The 21,720-nt window shown below is 32.1% G+C and overlaps 1 protein-coding gene across 4 annotated transcripts in view; it reads left to right on the top strand.

Annotated features, from left to right (window-relative positions):
* BCKDHB (branched chain keto acid dehydrogenase E1 subunit beta) overlaps positions 1 to 21,720 on the top strand; it is a 265,833-nt gene that overhangs the window by 35,582 nt on the left and 208,531 nt on the right. For all 4 annotated transcript variants that reach the window (XR_012489252.1, XM_074310453.1, XM_074310456.1 and 1 more), the window contains exons 4-5: positions 20,237 to 20,370; positions 21,469 to 21,624. Coding sequence is in view for 3 of the 4 variants with exons in the window: in XM_074310453.1 (XP_074166554.1) it covers positions 20,237 to 20,370; positions 21,469 to 21,624 (290 nt within the window). In the remaining variant the exon portion in view is untranslated. The remainder of the gene's footprint in view (positions 1 to 20,236; positions 20,371 to 21,468; positions 21,625 to 21,720) is intronic.

Here is a 21,720-nt window from a genome sequence, read left to right as displayed (position 1 = left end):
GACTTTAAGTAGGTTTAGTGACAGAACTGCTTATTCCTCTTAAAATGAGTTGAGCTTTCTTTTGCAGGCTTCAAACTAATCTGGGGCTGGACCTTAGAACATGCTCTCTTTGTGGGTATCAAATCCATAAATGCTCAGTATGCCTTTTCTTGTTCCTTGTCCAGTACATAACCTAAGGCCATGACCACTCTGTGTCATTGCTGGTCCACAATCTTAAGCATAGTCCCTTCCTTTAGCCTTGCTGGATATATGATTTCTTTTGGCATGACAGATAGATTTGCCAGTTGGCATCTGTTTCTCTTCTTTTTACTATATGAGGTCACTACTTGCTAGTTCTAACATCCTATTTATTTCATAGTTTTAGCACCTTTATATAGTACCTAACTGGAAGCCTCTGCTCTAGGCCCTCCTAATTAGACTCAGTTCCCAGTTCCTCACACTTCACTGTTTCCTTTTCCAAATTGGCTCAAAAAATGATTCTTTATGATTTTTTGCATGGATTTCCCCAATCAAGACTTGGTTTAGTGTGTTTTCTGGGTCTTTATGGATTAGTTATATTGAAGAATTAGGAAGTACCCCTTCCTCTTTATAAACTTGGCTGGTATCTATAGTGACTTTTTTTCATATGATTATAGCTTATATATCATCTGATTCTTATTTTTAAAATTTGTATCATTTCATAAGTAGTTCCCAGATTTTTAATATTAATTGCCTTTGAATATTACATTATGTTAAAAATGTACAATTTTCCTTAACCAATCCCCAATTATTGGGCATCCATTTTTTTGCAATTACATGATTAATGCTGTTTTGAAAAATCTTGGAACAAATTTTTAGTGTTTTTAATAATACTTTCAAGATATATTCAAAAGAATGGAATTATTGGGTCAAAGTCATTATTTGATTACTTTTGTAACTTATACAGAAAGTGAAAGTTTTCAAAAAGATTCTGGGTGTTTGTTTGCTTTTTTGCAATTCTGCTAGTATTGACTTTTTGACAATTTGATCAGGATGTGAGATGGTACTTTCAAACTGTTTTAACTTGTAAAAATTTTTGTTATTAATGAATTTAAATGTTCTTTCTAATGATTATTAAATTTTTTTTTTCTTATAAATAAATGAGGTGTCAATTTTCTTTGACCAATTATACATTTTAGATGGAGTTACTATTGTGACTTTTGAATAATTCCTTATACATTTTAGATGTGAAAATTTATTTGTCATTTCGCTTCAGTAATATTTATATTTCTGGGTTTACATATGAAGATTGGACAATTATGCTACAGATTTTTTTTCTAAAAAAGAAATAAACCTGATAGAAAAGCTACAATGAAATAAAAACCTTTATTCTGCTTATCAAAGGAATTGGAATACCACGCATTGAGTAAATGATATTGAAATGTTCCAGAAAATTTTATTAAAATAAGTTAAAAAAATTAACACAGTCTTTATTTTCTACTAGGCCAACTTTTAGAGAAAAATCTGTTTTCTTTTTTGCAAAAAGAACCTTAAGGCATCTGGATATATTTTCCCTCTGACCACAGCTCTGAAGAAGGTTTTTTGGCAAACTTGTTTCCCACATCCTGATAGACAGGTGCTTTAAATTGAGTGTGGTATTACAAAAATCTTGTCTTTTCCTAGCTGCATCTATAGAACAAGAAAAGAAGCACACTTAGTATGTCCCTTATTTTATTCCTGTTATTTTACTCAGAGTAGAAATAGCAGTGGAGGGAATTGTTCTTTGAATGAAATTCTTTGCATCTGTCCTCTTTCTCTTTTATTTCTGAATTCATTAAAGAGTCTCATTTTATTAAATCATGACCCAAATAAATAAATGCTTCTTTAATGATTAGTTGGAATGATGCCAGCTCCTCTATGTGAATGGTTTTATAAAATTCAAATTAAACTACTGGAGTAACTCCTTCACCAGTGACTTAGAGGTTAGTTTTTTTTTTCTTTTCTTTTTGTAAAAAGATTTTTATTTTCAAAATATATGTAGAGATAGTTCTTAACATTTACCCCTGCAAAACCTTGTGTTCCAATTTTTTTCTCCGTTTCCTCTTTTCTCTCCCTTTCCCCTACTCCTCCCATAGATAGCAAATAATCCAATATATCTTTAAACGTGCAATTCATCTATATGTTTCCACAATCATCATTCTGTACAAGAAAGCTCAGATCAAAAAAGAAAAAAAATTGAAAAAGAAATAAAAAAAACAAGTAAACAATGAAAAAGTGAAAATACTATGTTGTGATTCACAATCAATCCCCACAATCCTCTCTCTGGGTGCAGATGGTTCTCTTCATCACAAGACCAATTTAACTGGTGTCAATTACCTTGCTGCTGGGAAAAAAAGCCACATCTATCAGAATTGATTATCACATAAACTTGTTGTTGTGTACAATTTTCTCTTGGTTCTATTCACTTCACTTAGCATCAGTTCATGTAAGGCTCTTCAGATTTTTCTGAAAGCATTCTGCTGATCGTTTCTTTCTTTTTTTTATGCTTCAGAATGGAATATTATTGTTTTATAAAAATGATGAACAAGCTGATCTCCAAAAGGCCTGGAAAGATCTACATGAACTAATAATGAGCAAAACAAGCAGAACCAGAAATACATTATATGTAAAAACAGAAGATTGTGTGATAATTAACTATGAAAGACTTTGTTCTTCTCAGTGGATCAGTGATCCAAGGCAATCACAACAAACTTTGGATAGAAAATGTCATGTGCATCCAGAGAGAAAACTATGGAGACTAAATGTAAATCAACACATGCTCTGTTCACTTTTTTCCTTTTTTTCCCTCTCTCATGGTTTTTCCTTTATGTTCTGATTTGTCTCTCCAAACATGATTCAAAAAGAAATGTGTATTTTAGAAATGAATGTACATGAATACCAAGAAAAAAATAAAATAATATGCTTCAGGATGTATTCAAATAATATAAATTCTTTCTTTGGAGGCAGGTAACATTTTTCATCATGAGTCCTTTGGGATTGTTTTAGATTACTGAGAATAGCTAATTCATTCACACTTCTTCATACAATATTGCTATTACTATATACACAATGTTCTCTTCGTTCTGCTCACTTTACTTTGCATCAGTTCATATAAGTCCTTCCAGGTTTTCTGAAATTTTTATTTCTTTCTTTTTTTTTAAAATTAAAGCTTTTTATTTACAAAACATATATGCATGGGTAAGAACCTTGAAAAACCTTTTGTTCCAAATTTTCCCCTCCTTTCTCCCACCTCCTCCCGTAGCTGGCAAGTAGTCCAATTCATGTTAAATATATTAAAATACATGTTAAATCCAATATATGTATACATATTTATACAGTTATCTTTTTTTTCCCCCCTGAGGGTGGGGTTAAGTGACTTGCCCAGGGTCACACAGCTAGGAAGTATTAAGTGTCTGAGACTAGATTTGAACTCAGGTCCTCCTGAATTCCGGGATGGTGTTCTATCCACTGCGCCACCTAGCTGCCCCTATACAGTTATCTTGCTGCACAAAAAAAATCAGATCAAGAAGAAAAAGAGACACTGAGAAAGAAAACAAAATGCAAGCAAATAACAACAGAGAGAGTGAGAATGCTGTGTTGTGTTCCACACTCTGTTCCCATGGTTCTCTCTCTGGGTGTAGATGGTTCTCTTCCTCACTGAACAAGTGGAACTAGTTTGAATTATCACATTGTTGAAGAGAGCCACATCTATTAGAATTGATTGTCATATAGTCTTGTTGCTGTGTATACTGATCTCCTGGTTCTGCTCATTTCACTACCGCTCCTAGTTTCTTATAGAACAATTATATTCTATATCATTCATATACTATAACTTATTCAGTTATTCTCCAACTGATAGGCATGCACTCAATTTCTAGTTCCTTGCCACCATAAAAAGGACTGTTCAAACATTTTTGCACATATGGATCCCTTTCCCTCCATTACATATTAAAACATTTTTTTTAGCATTTAAAAAAAAGATTTGAATTTCAAATTCTGTTCTTTCTTTCCTCCCTGTCTTTTTTCCTCCCTGAGATGGCAAGCAAATAAGGTTATCCATGTACAATCATGTAAGATTTTCTCATTAGTCATTATGTACAAGAAAATTAGAATAAATGAAAAAGAAAGTGGAAAAAAAAGCACTTAATTCTGTATTCAAATAGTATCAGTTCTTTGTAGGTGGATAGAATGATTTATCATGGGTTCTTTGGAATTTCTTGGATCATTATATTGCTGAAAATAAGACATTTACGATTCTTCATTGTATAACATTGTTGTTACTGTATATAATGTTCTGTTGGTTGTCTTCACTTTACATTGTATCAGTTCATGCAACTATTTCCAGGTTTTTCTAAAGTCATCCTACTTGTCATATCTTATAGCACAATAACAGTTCATCACAATCATACCACAACTTGTTTAACCATTCCCTAGCTGAGGGACAGCCATTTCCAATTCTTAGCCACCAAAAAAGAACTGCAATAAATATTTTTGTACAAATAGGTCCTCCTTCCCCCCTACCTTTTTTGGGATATCTTTGGAATATAGATCTAGCAGTATTCAGTATTGCTGAATCAAGGGATATGCACAGTTTTGACATAATGAGCATATTTCCAAATTACTTTCCAGAATGGTTGGATTACTTCACAGCTCCATCAATGGTCCCAATTTTCCCTTATCCGATCCAACATTTCTTGTTTTCATTTTCTGTAGTATTAGCCAACATAAGATAGTACCTCAGAGTTGTTGTAATGTGAATTTTTCTAATCAATACTGAGTTAGATGATTTTTTCCCATATGTCTTTAGATATCTTTTATTTCTTTTTTCTGAAAACTGCCTGTTCCTATCCTTTTTTTAGTAATTGGAGAATAATTTGTATCCTCATAAATTTGGATCAGTTCTCTATATATTTGAGAAATGAAGCCTTTGTCAGAAATACTTGAATTGCTTTCTAGCTTTCTCCTTTCCTTCTTGTTGTAAAAAAGAAATCTAGAAAATGGAGGATTTTGACTGATTTAAGAAAAGTAAATGAACAGATGGAAATTATGGGAACCCTTCAGCCTGGACCTCCATCTCCTACTCAATTGTTTAGAGAATGGCATCTTTGGGTTATAGACATTAAGGATGTTTCTATTCTATCTTTCTTGATAAGGAGGTTATGAAGAGATTTTGCTGAAAAGTACCCAGTGTTTATTTAGCTGAGCCTTATAAAAGATATGAATGGACATTTTTGCCACAGGGAATGAAAAATAGCCCTACTATGTATCAAATGTATGTTGCTGATGCTTTTACTTCAGTAAGAAAAGCATTTCCAAAAGTTATGGTGTTACATTACATGGGTGATATCTTGGGGTGGGCACCTGAGGAGCAAATGTGAGGAGCATGTCTACAAAAGATCATAGAAACATTAAGGAACTAGTTGGTAGAGCATAAGACTCTTAATCTCAGAGTCCTGGGTTATCACAGTTAACCCTAGAGACCTTTTAAATTTAGCCCTTAAATACCTTATTGTAATTACATCATTACAGCATACTGATTATGTGTGAACTAGAGAGCCATTATATCACCATAATTAGTACAAAAAATTATGTGAACTAGAGAACCATCATCTCATCAATTCCACTGAGTTAACATCTTGTTTCAAGTATACTTCTCCAGAGTTTAGGCCCTCTATACCTTCTAATCTTGGTTGCATTGGTTTTGTTTATACAAAATCTTATTAATTTAATTTAATCAAAATTGTCCATCTTTATATCTAGTAATGTTAGCTCTTGTTTATTCCTAAAATATTATCCAAATATTTGATAGATAAATTATTCTTTATTCTTTGGAGTTGCTTGGAGTATCATCTTTTATACTTAAATTATCTACCAATTTTGATCTTATCTTGGAATTTGGGATAAGGTGTTGATCTATGTCTTGTTTTGCCACACTGATTTCTAGTTTTCCCAAGTTTTTTTATTTTTTAAAATCAAATAGTGACTTTTTTTTCCAAAAGAAGAGGTTTTGGAGTTTATTAAACATTACATTACTCTGGTTATTCACTACTATGTTTTGTGTAATTAATTTATTCTGTTGATCCAAAATTCTATTTCTTGACCAGTACTAGGTAGTTTTGATAATTATTACTTTATAATGAAGCAGTTTGAGATCTGGTATAGATAGGCTACTTTCCTTCACACTTGTTTTCAAAATTCTTTATATTTTTGATCTTTTGCTTTTTCAGAAGAATTTTATTTTTCTAGCTTTATAAAATTAAGTTTATTAGTATGACATTTAATAAATAAATTAATTTGGGTAGAATTGTCATTTTTATTATATTTTGAGACTGACTTTATTTGTGTGATAGGTGGATAAAGTACATTATAGACTTTGAATAACCAAAATAGAAGTTTCTTTTTCTTTGCTGTGTTCTGAATAGTTGAAGTTGCTAGATGATAGTCTCCAGATGAGTAAATTATTACATTGCATTCTCATAGTGGGTAGCAAAATTAAGCAAATGATTATTGATAGAACTGACTGACCAAAAGTGTAAATCACTAAGTACTTATTGGTGAAATGACCTTTAATAGATTTAGTGAAATTAAAGATGACTGACTTACTTCCCTTCTTCTGAGGTCAGTGTTATGGAAAGGCAACAATCTTCTCCTCTTGATTGATGGTAGGAGAGATAATACTGGGCTGAATGGATCAATAAAATGATTTAATTAGGATAGTTTTTTTATCCTTTTTATGTTCCTGCTAAAACGTTAGATTATTATTAGATTAGATTGTTATCTTTTACATATGAAGCCAATGACAATTATTTAATTTCTCCCTTTCGGCAAACACATTTTCCTAAGTTTGTTTTAGCTAAGTTTATTTCCCACAAGGGTGAGAAAAATAATAAAAGTAAGTAGTTATAAAGTGAAAGTAGCATGTTTTAAATATCATAAGAGTTTTAGAAGGTAAAATATCAAAAGCTATATTATGATATAAAAATGATGTAAAAATTGAATTTTTCCAGCAGATAGTCCAATAGTATAAAAAATCTTCTATAGTATATGATATTTTCTTTATGGTTTTTGACCAATATTGTTTTGAAGATTGGGTTAAGAGATCATAAAATTACACCAGCCATGTTTATCCTTTCATGTCCAGGCAATGAGAATTGAATGAATTTCTATAGCACTCAGTACAGTCAATATTTAAATTATAATAACTGTATCCAGTTAGTAGATTCTTTTATTTTCTGCTTAAAATTTTCCCTTTTGTAGCATTTTATTAATAATTCTAATATTTAGACTTATTCCAGTATTAACCTTCTATTTAGAAGGGAAGGAGCTCATTTATTTTTTGTACCTTTCTGTCATGTTCCTCTTCAGACTGAGCCTCAATTCATTTAGATGAAGAAGGATGGAATCTTTGTTAAAAACTCAGGTCGTCACCAAAACCATTTGATACTGTCTAAGAAATAGACCAGTTGATCAGTGGAACAGATTAGGTACAAAGGACAAAAAAGGGTACATTTATAGCAATCTAGTCTTTGACAAACCCAAAGATACCAACATTAAGGATAAAAATTCATTATTTGAAATAAACTGTTGGGAAAACTGGAAATTAGTATGGCAGAAATTAGATATGGATCCACACTTAACACCATATACCAAGATAAGATCAAAATGGGTCCATGATTTAGGCATAAGAATGAGTTCATAAATAGATTAGAGGAACAGAGAATAGTCTACCTCTCAGACCTGTGGAGGAGGAAGGAATTTATGACCAGAGGAGAACTAGAGATCATTATTGATCACAAAATAGAAGATTTTGAGTACATCAAACTAAAAAGTTTCTGTACAAACAATACTAATGCAAACAAGATTAGAAGGGAAGTAACAAATTGGGAAAATATTTTTACAGTTAAAGGTTCTGATAAAGGTTTCATTTCCAAAATATATAGAGAACTGACCCTAATTTATAAGAAATCAAACCTTTCTCCAATTGATAAATGGTCAAAGGATATGAACAGACAATTCTCAGATGATGAAATTGAAATTATATCCACTCATATGGAAGAGTATTCCAAATCACTACTGATCAGAGAAATGCAAATTAAGACAACTCTGAGATATCACTACACACCTGTCAGATTGGCTAAGATGACAGGAACAAATAATGATGAATGTTGGAGAGGATGTGGGAAAACTGGGACACTAATACATTGTTGGTGGAGTTGTGAGAGAATCCAACCATTCTGGAGAGCAATTTGGAACTATGCCCAAAAAGTTATCAAAGTGTGTATACCCTTTGACCCAGCATTGCTACTATTGGGATTATATCCCAAAGAAATACTAAAGACGGGAAAAGGACCTGTATGTGCCAAAATGTTTGTGGCAGCCCTTTTCGTAGTGCCTAGAAACTGGAAGTTGAATGGATGTCCATCAATTGGAGAATGGTTGGGTAAATTATGGTATATGAGGGCTATGGAATATTATTGCTCTGTAAGAAATGACCAGCAGGATGAATACAGAGAGGTTTGGAAAGACTTACATCAATTGATGCTGAGTGAAATGAATAGAACCAGAAGATCGCTGTATACTTCAATGCTGTATGAAGATGTATTCTGATGGAAGTGGATATCTTCAACATAAAAAGATCCAACTCACTTCCAGTTGATCAATGATGGACAGAAACAACTACACCCAGAGAAGGAACACTGGGAATTGAATGTAAAATATTAGCACTACTGTCTATCTACCCAAGTTACTTATACCTTTGGAATCCAATACTTAACGTGCAACAAGAAAATTGGATTTACACACATATATTGTATCTAGGTTATACTGTAACACATGTAAAATGTATGGGATTGCCTGTCATCTAGGGGAGGGAGTAGAGGGAGGGAGGGGAAAATCTGGAAAAATGAATACAAGGGATAATGTTATAAAAAAATTACTCATGCATATATACTGTCAAAAAATTTGTAATTATAAAATAAAATAAAATAAAACTATGCAGGTCAATTGAACAGGTCAAGTGAATCTGACAATTCTATAATCTCTTCCTTACTAGATGACACACATTTTGAATGATGTAGATATATTATATTAACCTATTGGAAAGAATCAGGTTGAGATATCTGTATTTTGAACTGTTGTTGAAATATTTCTAAAGTCTAAATTTCATTTTTTATACTAACTTTTATAAAATCTCACTTTGGAGATTGCTGCAGAGGTTTTTATTGTCATATTTCAATTTATCTCCAAAAGGGTTTTATGAAGTGAATGCTTACATTACGTTTTAGGCTTAAGTTAAATATTTTATGTACATGATTTTTTTTTCTGAGACCTTTAAGGTTAAGTGACTTGTCCAGGGTCAGACGACTAACAAGATTTTTTTTTTCCTAGAAAGCAATTTTTGTTTCCTTTTCACATTTGATTCATCATGTGTTAACATTGTTTCACATCTAAATTTGACTATTTGTTTCATTTGTTTCTCTCTTTAGTCATAGGGAAGATTAAAGAAGCTATTTGAAGATTAATTCTAATTTGTAGATCTATATAGTATCGATATTGTAGATTTTCCTTAATGCTTTGATATTAGTATATAATTGAGTTTAATTGTCATCTTATCTGTCCTTTTATGTGTGGGAAATTGATCTTCATGTAGTTTTTTAATGTTGATACTGCCCAGCACATCTCAGAAAGTTATTCATATGCCCTTTTCTTTGGTCACAACTAGTAGGTTGATATCCATTATTGTATATATGTGGTATGGATTAATTTCCCCAAAGTATAATAGCAGATTACCACCATATTTGTCTATAGTGAAGCTGATTTCCATTTTTGCATCCCATTTCAGTTTCACTCTCTCTCCTTTTTGAAAAATCAATTACTTCCTATTTGAGTTCAACTCCTAGACTTGGTATTGGCAATGCCAATTTCTGTGCTCAGAAAAGCTTAAAAGTTAACTTCTGCAAATCTGAAATTTTCCTGCTTAGAAAGTAAGATGGCAAATTGCTTATAAATATGAGAAGTATTTTTATTTGAAGCCTCAATTTACATAAATTTGGAAAGTCCCAGTATCAGAGGGTTATCAGAGTCACTGGTGTTCCAGAAGAGTTTTGAATGGGTAGTGATTTATACCAGTTTTATCAACCTCACATAGAAATGGGGTGGGTGAGGGCACTAATCTATACAAAAGGATCAGCAACACATTGACTTAGTTCTAAAATGCAATTTAATCTATGTATTATTTTATTTTTATTTATTTTGTTAAACATTTCCCAATTATGTTTAATCTGATTTGGGTCGTACTTTAGGAGTATTGTTAGCCTAAATTGATACTGACAGTATGTTTGACACCTCTGTTTCACCTCAATGGAAGGTATATGTACTCTGATGATATATTTCTCTGAAGTGGACACCAAAGGTAGAAAGGTGAAAAAGAGTTGTTGTGCTGACCTTATTGTTCTATGCCTGTGGAATCTGGACAGTATACCAGTGCCATGCCAGAAAACTGAATCACTTCCATTTGAATTGTCTTAGAAAGATTCTGAAGATCACCTGGCAGGGATAAGATATCAGACATTGAGGTACTTTGTTAAACTAAACTACCAAGCATTTCAGCTCTACTGCAGGAGCACAACTCCATTGGGCTGGCCACATTGTTTTAATGCCAAATGTACACTTGGCAAAAAGATTATTTTGTGGAGAACTCTGGCAAATGCTCACAAGGTGGTCAAAAATGTGATACAAGGACATTCTTAAGGTATATTTTAAGAACTTTAGAATAAATTGTAAGACATAGGAGATACTGGCACAGGACCGCCTAGCATAGTGTGCTCTCATCAGAGAAGGTGCTAATGCTCTATTAGCAAAGCAGAATTGAATTAGCGTAGAAGAAATGCGAGATGCTCAAAGTTAGAGAAGCCATTCCAAAAGTTCATAGAGAATATTTGTATACAGCTTGTTACAGAGCATTTCGATCTCATATTGGTCTGATCAGCCACTCAGATATAATGTGACTCCACTGCAAAATAGTGATGCCATTTTGAACCTTTTGAAGAATGAAGGACAACAATCCACCAATTGAGATATTGAAGTGAAATCCAGTTCAAAAGAAATCTCCCTAAAAATTCAAACTCAACACTTTTATCTAGATAAGTACTTTATACCCTTTATTCAGATCATCTGTGACAAAACAGTCCCTTCAACATGAGGGATCTTTCCTAAGTAAATGTTTATTGGATTGATCCAAATTCCAAAGTAGCTCTGTTTATGTTTAATAGTTTTCAAAGTCTTAAGGTATATTCACTAATGTAATGTTTTTATATACTTATTTAACCTATATGATTTTTCCAATTTCCCTTTTGTGTTCTCAGTCAGTGATTTTCTTGTTTCCTCAATTGATCAGAAAAATGAGTTTTATATTAGCTTGTCCTTCAAGGAAGTGTAATTTATTAGTTACCAGTTGCTCAGTTATCTTCTAGCACATTTCTTACTGATAATTTTCTGTTACAGAAGCTGTTGATAATACCAATTTATTCATTTAAATTAAACTTTGAAAATTTTAACCATCACTTTTTTGGGAACAGTTTGGTAGAAGTTTTCTAGTAATAGTGTTAATTGATTTCTAAATGTCAGTTAGGGGTAGAACATTGTGAGCTCTTCAGCAATACCTTAGTTATCCAAAATGGTTGGGAAGTGAAATATTTTATCATCTTTGCCAATTTGCTTGATATGCAGTAAAACCTCATAGTTGTCTTTATTTGTATTTCTCTTGTTAATATTTTGTGGTGATGTCTGCACCATTAGAAAGTTTTATTTTGATCAAGCCTCTTTGTAACTTCTACCCGCTGGTCCCTAGTCCTGACCTCTGAAATGAAACAAATTTAACCATCCTTTCACATAACAATCATGGAATCATAGATTTCCATTCACTGTTGCTAGATAAATAACTCATCTTTCCCCCTTCTAGTCATAGATATTTTTGAAGGTATTGTTTACACTCTTGTATTCAATTTTTTATTTGAAATATGCTTCAGTTCTCATTACTCCTACCGTGCATCTCATCTCTGCATTACTCTTTATGTGATAGGAAATTTGATTATTCAGAGATTGTAAAAAGAAGTAAAAAGAATTCTGAAATAATTAATATAAGGAAGAGTAAGGACTTTAGACATATTTTTTATGTGTAAAAAAAAAGTTAAGATATGTTTTAAAATAATATATTATTTGGCTGAAAAGATAGGAAGGGAGAGAGAGGTTGGTAAAGAAATTTAAAAGTCAAATAGAAGGGTTTATATTTGATCCCTAGTAGGGAGCATTGGAGTTTGTTAAATATAGGAGGGTGACATGATCTATACTTTCGAAAACTCACTTTGACTGGGGAGACAATTGAGGCCAGGAGATGAATTAGGATACTGAGTTAGTTAATAGACCAAGAGAGAGGTGAGGAGAGCTTGAAAGTGGCATATGTGTGAGTAGAAAGATGGGAGGAGTTCTCAGTGACAATTTAAAGACATGAGACAAGATTTGGCAATTTATTGGGTGTATGGGATGACTAAGAATAAAGAATTGAAGGTTTAAAATAATATTATCCTTTCATTATCAATATGAGCCAGCCTACATAGTGATATTGCTACTGTCTTCCTCTTCCCACTTCCAAGGATATTTTGTACTTGTATATATGTACAACTTGAGTGTGTTTTGACAAGTTGATTTTTAGATATTTTATGCATGTTGTGGTTATTTTGAGCATAATTACCTTTTCTTTTTTTTAATTAATTTTATAATTATAAATTTTTTGACAGTATATGTGCATGAGTAATTTTTTTATAACATTATCCCTTGTATTCATTTTTCCAGATTTTCCCCTCCCTCCCCTAGATGACAGACAATCCCATACATTTTACATGTGTTACAGTATAACCTAGATACAATATATGTGTGTAAATCCAATTTTCTTGTTGCACGTTAAGTATTGGATTCCAAAGGTATAAGTAACCTGGGTAGATGGACAGTAGTGCTAATATTTTACATTCAATTCCCAGTGTTCCTTCTCTGGGTGTAGTTGTTTCTGCCATCATTGATCAGCTGGAAGTGAGTTGGATCTTCTTTATGTTGAAGAGATCCACTTCCATCAGAATACATCTTCATACAGTATTGTTGTTGAAGTGTATAGTGATCTTCTGGTTCTGCTTATTTCATTCAGCATCAGTTCATGCAAGTCTCTCTAAGCCTTTCTGAATTCATCCTGCTGGTCATTTCTTACAGAGCAATAATATTCCATAGCCTTCATATACCATAATTTACCCAACCATTCTCCAATTGATGGACATCCATTCATCTTCCAGTTTCTAGCCACTATGAAAAGGGCTGCCACAAACATTTTGGCACATACAGGTCCCTTTCCCATCTTTAGTATTTCTTTGAGATATAAGCCCATAGTAGCACTGCTGCATCAAAGGGTATGCACAGTTTGATAAGTTGTTGGGCATAGTCCCAAATTACTCTCCAGAATGGTTGGATTCTTTCACAACTCCACCAACATTGTATTAGTGTCCCAGTTTTCCCACATCCCCTCCAACATTCATCATTATTTGTTCCTGTCATCTTAGCCAATCTGACAGGTGTGTAGTGATATCTCAGAGTTGTCTTAATTTGCATTTCTCTCTGATCAGTAGTGATTTGGAACACTGTTTCATATGAGTGCATATAGTTTCAATTTCATTATCTGAGAATTGTCTGTTCATATCCTTTGACCATTTATCAATTGGAGAAAGGTTTGATTTCTTATAAATTAGGACATGATTACCTTTTCTATCCTTCCTTTTGGTTCTTATCATTAATAAACAAAAATGCTGATGATTTCTTTTGGTGCTATTTTATATCTGCTGCTTTAATGAAACTCTTGGTCATTTAGCATTTTTAGCCGATTCTCTTGGGTTTTCTGAGTAAGTCATTGCATTATTTGTGTAACTTTGCTTTTCTGTTGCTTTCTTTCTCCTTCCTCTGTAGCTAGCATTTCTAATATTGTGTCAGTAATAGACAATGTTGTCATTCCTGTTTTATCTGTATACTATTTAGAAAAACCTCCAAGTAAATGTTGATTTTAGATATTTGTTTTTTATCATAATTTTCATGATTATTGATCTTTAGGTGTTGGAAAGTATAGCATATCCTTCTGTACTGATTTTAAGAAAGAGTAATGGTCTGCCTATACTGCTTTGTAATTTGAAACTTAGTTTTAAGAGATGTTTTTCATTTTATATGCTGTGTTGGTAAACTTTAAAAGGTAAAATCACATCATTATTTACACAATTCATGATTAGAAGTAAGGACGCCATATTTTTCTCATTGTTAATTATATCTTTTTCTGCAAATTTGGCTAGGATAAAATCTGAGTGATAATATATCCATATTAGTTTTAGCGACTGCCTGTATATGCCTGCATATGTGTGTGTGTGTGTGTGTGTGTGTGTGTGTGTGTAGATAGATAGATAGATAGATAGATAGATTTAGAAAATCCAAGAGAATCAGTTAAAATTTTTAGATGACGTAGAATTTCATTAAAACAACAGGACAAGAATCAGGAGGAAAGGATAGAAAAAGTAATTGTGCTCAAAATAATAAAGTCAAAGTGACCTAATTTTACATATGTGACTTACATTTTGGACTATTTCATTCCTCCCTTTCCCACACCTCTCACCAGTTAGTTATATTGACATTAAATTTCAGTTTGTATTCTACTTTGCTGTGGTGCTTAATTGAGCTACAGTTATCTCTTTATCTTTTGACAATAGGTATGTAAAATTAGCATAGAGTGATAAGCCACATATTCACAATTTAGTGCTTTGAATTTACAAAAGAACAATTCAAATTCTAGATAGGAAAACCTATATTTTTAGAATTATATATAGGAAAATAACATTTAAATTCAATTGATAATGAATTTATAATAGAATTCATAAAGACTCTTGAACAATAAACTCTAATTCAAAACTAAATACAAGTTCTAATTTGATGTTTCCATATAGAGATTTATGTATTTACTGTTCTCCTTAATCCTTTAGGATATAATTGGTTCTTCCCTTTTAAAATTAAAATAATTTAAAAAATTGTTTCTTTGCCTTTTTTGTATCCCTTTGACTTTTAAGTCATGAAAAAGGATGGAATTTACCAGTTATCTTGAGTCTTTTTATTTCTCCTTTCTGTTGACAAAAAGTTGGGCTACTGGATTTTATTTTGACACTTGGCATAAATAGCATTACATATTGTCAGCAGACACTGTTGGCAATAATAAAAAATATGCCAATCTTATTTCTTTTCTTTAAAAAATTACAAAAGATGATCAAAATAGTCAAAAGATGGTATTATTACATCTTTTACTTAAATCTTCATTATATATTTTCTTCTATCTTCACAATTTATTTTCAAAGACTAAAGAAATTAACTAGCATGTTTCATCCATTTTCATTGTTGTATGTCTTTTATAATCTTAGAAGGACATAGTTTAATAAAAAGAAATTTGGAAAAGAGAAGCATAAATTAAGCTAATAAATTTTCATCTTTCTCTACTCTCAATTTGGTTATCCTCAATATTGAGTTTGATAAATATATACGAAATGCTTTTATTACTTTATTCAAATTCATAGGTTCTTATTTCTTGAATTAATTAGCTTCCCCCTTTTTTCTTCCTTGCTCCCCCAAACTAGATGAGGTTCTTTGGTATTGGGATACTATATTGGAAATAGGTAAAGTTTCCTTTTTCATACTTTTGTTGGATTTCTTTGAAAAAAATCCTACTTTTAAAATTAATTATAAAGCTAATGTACTTATATAGTTGTTTACTTTTAAAATCTTTCTGGAACTTATTTTGAACCTCAGAACTGAATTCTGGTATTTTAAAGTTTAAGTCCCTAAAATATAGATTTTTTTTTTCTTCTTGATTAACTAAACTGACAATGTAAGCTATTTTCCTTGGTTTATTACTTTTTTCTTTCTTATTTCTTTTTGTTTTATTTACACTTATTCATTTATCTGACCTTTTCTTCTGATTTTTATTATTATTATAATATAACTTATCATATGTTATGTGATAACATATAACATTAGCTTATTTACAGAATTCCAGTTCTTAACTTCTCCCTATCCTTAGTCTTTTGAGCAAATAATGCAACCTCTTGTCTTTAGTCTGTACAAAAATGAGTAGTGCTGTTGATATTAGTTCCACTTGTAGAATTTTTAGGCTTCTCTAGAAAAGGAACATTTTTATCAACCACTAGATAAATAACCCAAGGTTCTATACCCATAATTTAAATCCTTCGCTTTCTTTTATGAAAATTATAATCCTCTGTGGATTGTTGATCCAGACTTCAAGAATTGAATTGTTTTGTCTTTATTATAAAGAAAATAGCTGGCATACTGTGTTCTCTTTTATGGGTATCATGTTTAGAAAGTACATTGACATTCTAGAGCATTTTTAAAGGAAAGTAACTGGGATTGACAGAGGACTAGATGTTATTCCATGTGAGGATAACTTGAAGAGATGGAAATTGTTTAATCTGGAGAAGAGTATGTGGAAGATGAATTGGTTTTATTCATCTTGGCCCCAGAGTGAAGAACTAGGAACAATGGATAGAATTTGCAGGATGTAGCATTTATTATCCTACTCAGTTTTGTCAACTGATGATCAGGCTGTCATGTTTATTTTGTCAACTGTTCAGTATCTTTAAAAAAAAATTTTCTTTCATCAGCCACTAATTATTATCTCATTTGTTGTTCTCCTCCTTTCTTATCTACCCCCTTCTATCAGTTGAGGCTTTTTTTTTTTTTTTTTTTTTTTTTTTTTGTAGTCACTTATTCTAATGTTCTGGTTTGCTTTCTGGAGGGCCTTCAGACCAGCCTTGGTCTTAGCAGAGTAATCACCACTAGAATAGCCAGTAATAAAATCTCTGAGATAAGGAGATAAAATTATCTCCTTCACTGGCTGTCTCCTTTCCTGGGGCTCAGGTAGATTTCTGGAGGCTTTCAGACTGACCCTTGGTCTCAGAGGTGAAATGCAGGCTGGTCAAGTTTTCTTTGTTAAAGCGCAGGGAGAAAGAGAGCCACCAGGAGCCTGATCAAAGATGGAATATCTCTTCTCCAGCTCTTGTTGGCTCTTATATACTCTATTATAATTACATCATGGTAGGTGTCAATCTTGTAGAATATAGAATATAACTATATTAAGTATTAAGTACATGTAAAACTAGATAACCATTATATTAATTCCACTGAGTTAACATCTTAATCATATTGAACTAGAGAACTAGATAACCCTTGTCTTATCAATTCCACTGAGTTAACACCTTCTTTCAAGTGTACTTTTCCACAGTTCTGCCCTTTACAACTTTCACCTTTTATATCCATCCACATTTATCAGCTACTTGTTTTGATAATCACTGTTGGAATAGACTGTGGTTTAGATCTGGGCAGAGGTCTGGGTTTTCCCCTTATGTTGTATACTGGGGCTTGAGGGAGACAATTATTAAACTTATTCTTCTTCTACATGGGCAGTAGTTTGACAATGAAAAATTTAAAACTTTTTATAGAATTACTACAAAGAAAAAATGCACTCTCAGAGTTATATCATGCAAAGTTTATCAATAAGTACCACAATGTTGAGAGTTATTTAAGATACAATTTCTCCAAAAAATTACTCATGTTTTCTTTGGACTTCCAAAGATTTCTGTTCCATTTGGTGCTTTTTATAGTTGTAGTTTCATCTGGTGTTATGATACCATCTGTTAGATCTTTCTTCTCCTCCTCTATCCCCACCTACATGCTTTCTTTCATTATCATTCTTTAGTACCTTCTGTAATATAAAAGGAGGAGGGTTAGGGAAATGTCTGCTATTTCTTGTTATAAAAAGTAGAAACAGTAGATATTTTGTATAAATATTAAAATGCTTGTCTTATAACTTATGCAGTCATCTACAGAAAAAATATGTGATAAAATTTTTATAATAAAATCACTTAAAGATCTTTCATGGGTTTTGTTGATTTGAAAATAATGGTCAAATATATTCATGAGAGTGAAAAAAAACTTAAAACAATTACATAAGCTTGATCTCAAAACATTTCATTCTTGGCTGAGATAAGTTCTTTTAATTGAAATAAAAATGCTTTTAGTTGTGAATAGGGTGCTTTTGCTGAAATTTTCCCAACTAGAACATTAGAGTTAAAGCTTTTTGTCAGTAGCTATAAATTAAACAATGAACAAGCATTTTAAAGTAGTTATTATATGCTAGGAACTATGTTAGTTTCTGGGGCTTTAAAGACAAAATGAAACCATCTTTGTCCTCAAAAAGCTTACATACTATCTGATGCGACAGAGAATATAAAAACCTTGAGAAATGTAGAAAATAGTAGACCAGTTCAACATTTTCATCTGTTGGCAATATACATATGCTCTTATGCAATCAAAATGAAAGTGCCTCTTCTGAAATTAAGGCAATTTTAAAATTTATTTATTTAAACTAAATTATTAAAATTTTATTTATTTAAGTGTGAAAAAAGTAATTTAAAAAAGTTGCTAATTTGCAGATTCCCATTTTGGCCAAGTGCAAAAATATATCTTTTTCAGTCTCCTGAGGTCCATCAAGATGGGTAATATGTAAGTCATATGAAGACTGAAAAAGTAGGAAGAGGCTAAGTAATGAAGAGTTTTGATTGGATAGTATGTGTTTTTTTTTTTTTTGTGTGTGTGTGTGTGTGTGTGTGTGTGTGTGTGTGTGTGTGTGTGTATGTTTTGAGTGAGTCAGATGAGTAATATAGTTGATTGGGCCTACCTACTCTTTAGAAAGTTTAGAAAGATGAATTGGATTGGATTGGATTGGGGATAACCAATCCCTCAAGGAAAAGAGACCAGTCAGCAAGATCTTCTAATAGTCTAAGCATGGAGCAATATGATGACCAAGATTAGGGGGGGGGTGTTTCAGTATAGGAGAAAAAGGGGTATATATGAGAGAGTTTATGAAAGTAGAAGTGATATATATTGACAAATAATTTGATATCCTCAATTGAGGAAGTAATATAGCCTTTACACTGTTAATTACCCTCTTCTTGATATTCTCTTTTCTAGATTTTTGGGATATTCTTTTCTGGTTTTTCTCTTACCGTATACCTACCTACTACAGCATGTCTCATCTAGAATAAGGATTCATTTTTAACCTTATATTTGAGGTGGACTTCCTAACTTCCTATTAATAGAGAGAACCCCATCCTCTTAGTTCCTCAGATAATCAACTTAGGTGTCATTTTTGACTTTTTGTTCTCTTTCACCCTTCACCTATCCATATCCAATCAGTTGCCTTTTAATTTACTTTTTGTAATCTTTCAAATAACCCCTCTTTTCTCTTCTAATATTGTCAGCACTCTGATGCAGCCCTTAACACCTTATATGGATTACTACAAAAGCCTGTTGGTCTTCCTAGTCTTTCTCCATTCAGTCACCAAAATGCTTTTCCTAAAGCTCAGGTGTGATAAAATGCTGGCAATGATGCAGAATAAAATTGGTTTCAAAAAATGGAGACAATATCAAATTTTATTTTCTCATCCCCCTCTGCTTACCATAGTGACTGGCACTTAATAACTATTAAGTGACTGAGGCATTTAAAAATATTATTATAATAATGGCAACACATATATATATATACACATACCTATACATATATGTATACATACATACACACAGATATATACACACATGCATATAAAGAGTTCTAGGAATGGAAAAAACATGTATTTTTCTTTTTAAAAAATTAAAATTTTATTTTCAGGTCCATATTTTTTTTCTTTCACCTACCTCTTGCCACTGAGAAAGCAAAACACATACACATACATACACAGACAGTTATGTACATATTTATTTGTGTGGATATATATATATATGTATGTATATATATATACACACACACACACACACATACATATACACACATATATTTGCATAGTGCTTACTAATGATTTTTGATCAATTGCTTTACAAAACATTTTCCTCAAAATCATTCTGTGAAGTAATATAATATATATAAGATCATCTCCTTTTTATGTATGAAGACATTGAAGCTCAAAGACATTAAATAGTTCTGAATGAATGAAAGTCTGTATAATTGAACTTTTTAGTAAACTTTACTGAATTTCAAACATATTGTGTCTTAAATTGCAGAGAAATCTCAACTTTTGTATATTAAAAATAACTTACTTTTTAAAAGGTAAAGACAGAGTTTTTAATACTCCATTGTGTGAACAAGGAATTGTTGGATTTGGTATTGGAATTGCGGTTAATGGAGCTACTGCCATTGCAGAAATTCAGTTTGCAGATTATATCTTCCCTGCCTTTGATCAGGTAAGTGTAATTTTTTATTTTGTTAATAAAGTCTGAACAGTGGTAGCCTTCAGATTAAAAAATTCCTTTATTTATTTATTTTTTGCCTGAGGCTGGGGTTAAGTGACTTGCCCAGGGTCACACAGCTAGGAAGTGTTAAGTGTCTAAGACCAGATTTGAACTAGGGTCCTCCTGAACTCAGGGCTGGTGCTCTATCTATTGTGCCACCTAGCTGCCTGTAAAATTCTTTTAAATAAAAGAATGATTGTAATGCTTTATTCAATTAGGGACAGCTTAATCATTTGTTAGAGTACCTAGAGAACTTAATATTACTTTTCTTTGGGATGGTCTATGAGGGTTCGAGTACTTAGGGACTCTCACTTGTGTTTTACCATAAATCCTCACTAGAGAAAATCTAGTATTTTAGAGGCCTTTCTCTCATTCTTTTTGTTTGCTTATGAATTAGACTTATTATTTTTGCTTGCCCTCCAGAGGTCAGTATTAAAAGTAATGAGTTCCAAAGAAACAGATATTGGCTGGATTAAGAATAACTTCCTAACATTTAGAGCCACTTAAAAGTGGAATGAACAAGGGATAATAATGCCATATCACTAGAAGTTTTTAAGCAGAGTCTGGATGACCACATGTAATTTCAATTCAAAGAATAGATTCCCCTTCTGATATAAGTTTGAGTGTATATGCCCTCTGAAGTGTCTTTGAATTTTGAACTGTGATGTTGTAGTACTACTTGGATAAGTCATGAATTGATTTTCATTCTTGCTATGTGGTTGATTTACCTCTTTACTCAATCTCAAATATGCTAGATGATGTTGTGAAATCTACTTTTCATACATAAGGAGTGCATTATTTATGTCTATCATTGTCCATTAAAATGAAACTCTGATCTTTTTTATTTGTGGCAAGAAATGACCCAGGATTATGGCAGATTTTATCTGCTAGAAAGTCTTTGATTTATGTACTCAGTGATGGGCCTAGTGTTTCTTTCTGTCTGCTTAGACTCAGGCTAACCAAGTGATGAATGTGATGTTTAAGGCTCTGAGCAAAATATATGTAGTAGTGGGTCACTGATGACTTATTTTAGCATGTTTTCCTTTTCAGATTGTTAATGAAGCAGCTAAATATCGTTATCGTTCTGGAGATCTCTTTAATTGTGGAGGCCTTACAATAAGAGCCCCTTGGGGTTGTGTCGGGCATGGGGCACTTTATCATTCTCAATGTCCTGAGGCCTTTTTTGCTCACTGTCCAGGAATAAAGGTAAAGTTACCACATTGACTGTGTGATTACTATGTGATTTTTCTTACTCTAAATTCTGTTAATTAAAAGTAGTTTTTATGCTCATCAAGAGGAGGT

The sequence above is a fragment of the Sminthopsis crassicaudata genome, chromosome 4 (assembly GCF_048593235.1).
Source record: "Sminthopsis crassicaudata isolate SCR6 chromosome 4, ASM4859323v1, whole genome shotgun sequence".
NCBI classification, from domain to species: Eukaryota; Metazoa; Chordata; class Mammalia; order Dasyuromorphia; family Dasyuridae; genus Sminthopsis; species Sminthopsis crassicaudata.
Note: the sequence above shows the minus strand (reverse complement) of the source record. Positions and strands in the feature narration are given on the sequence as shown.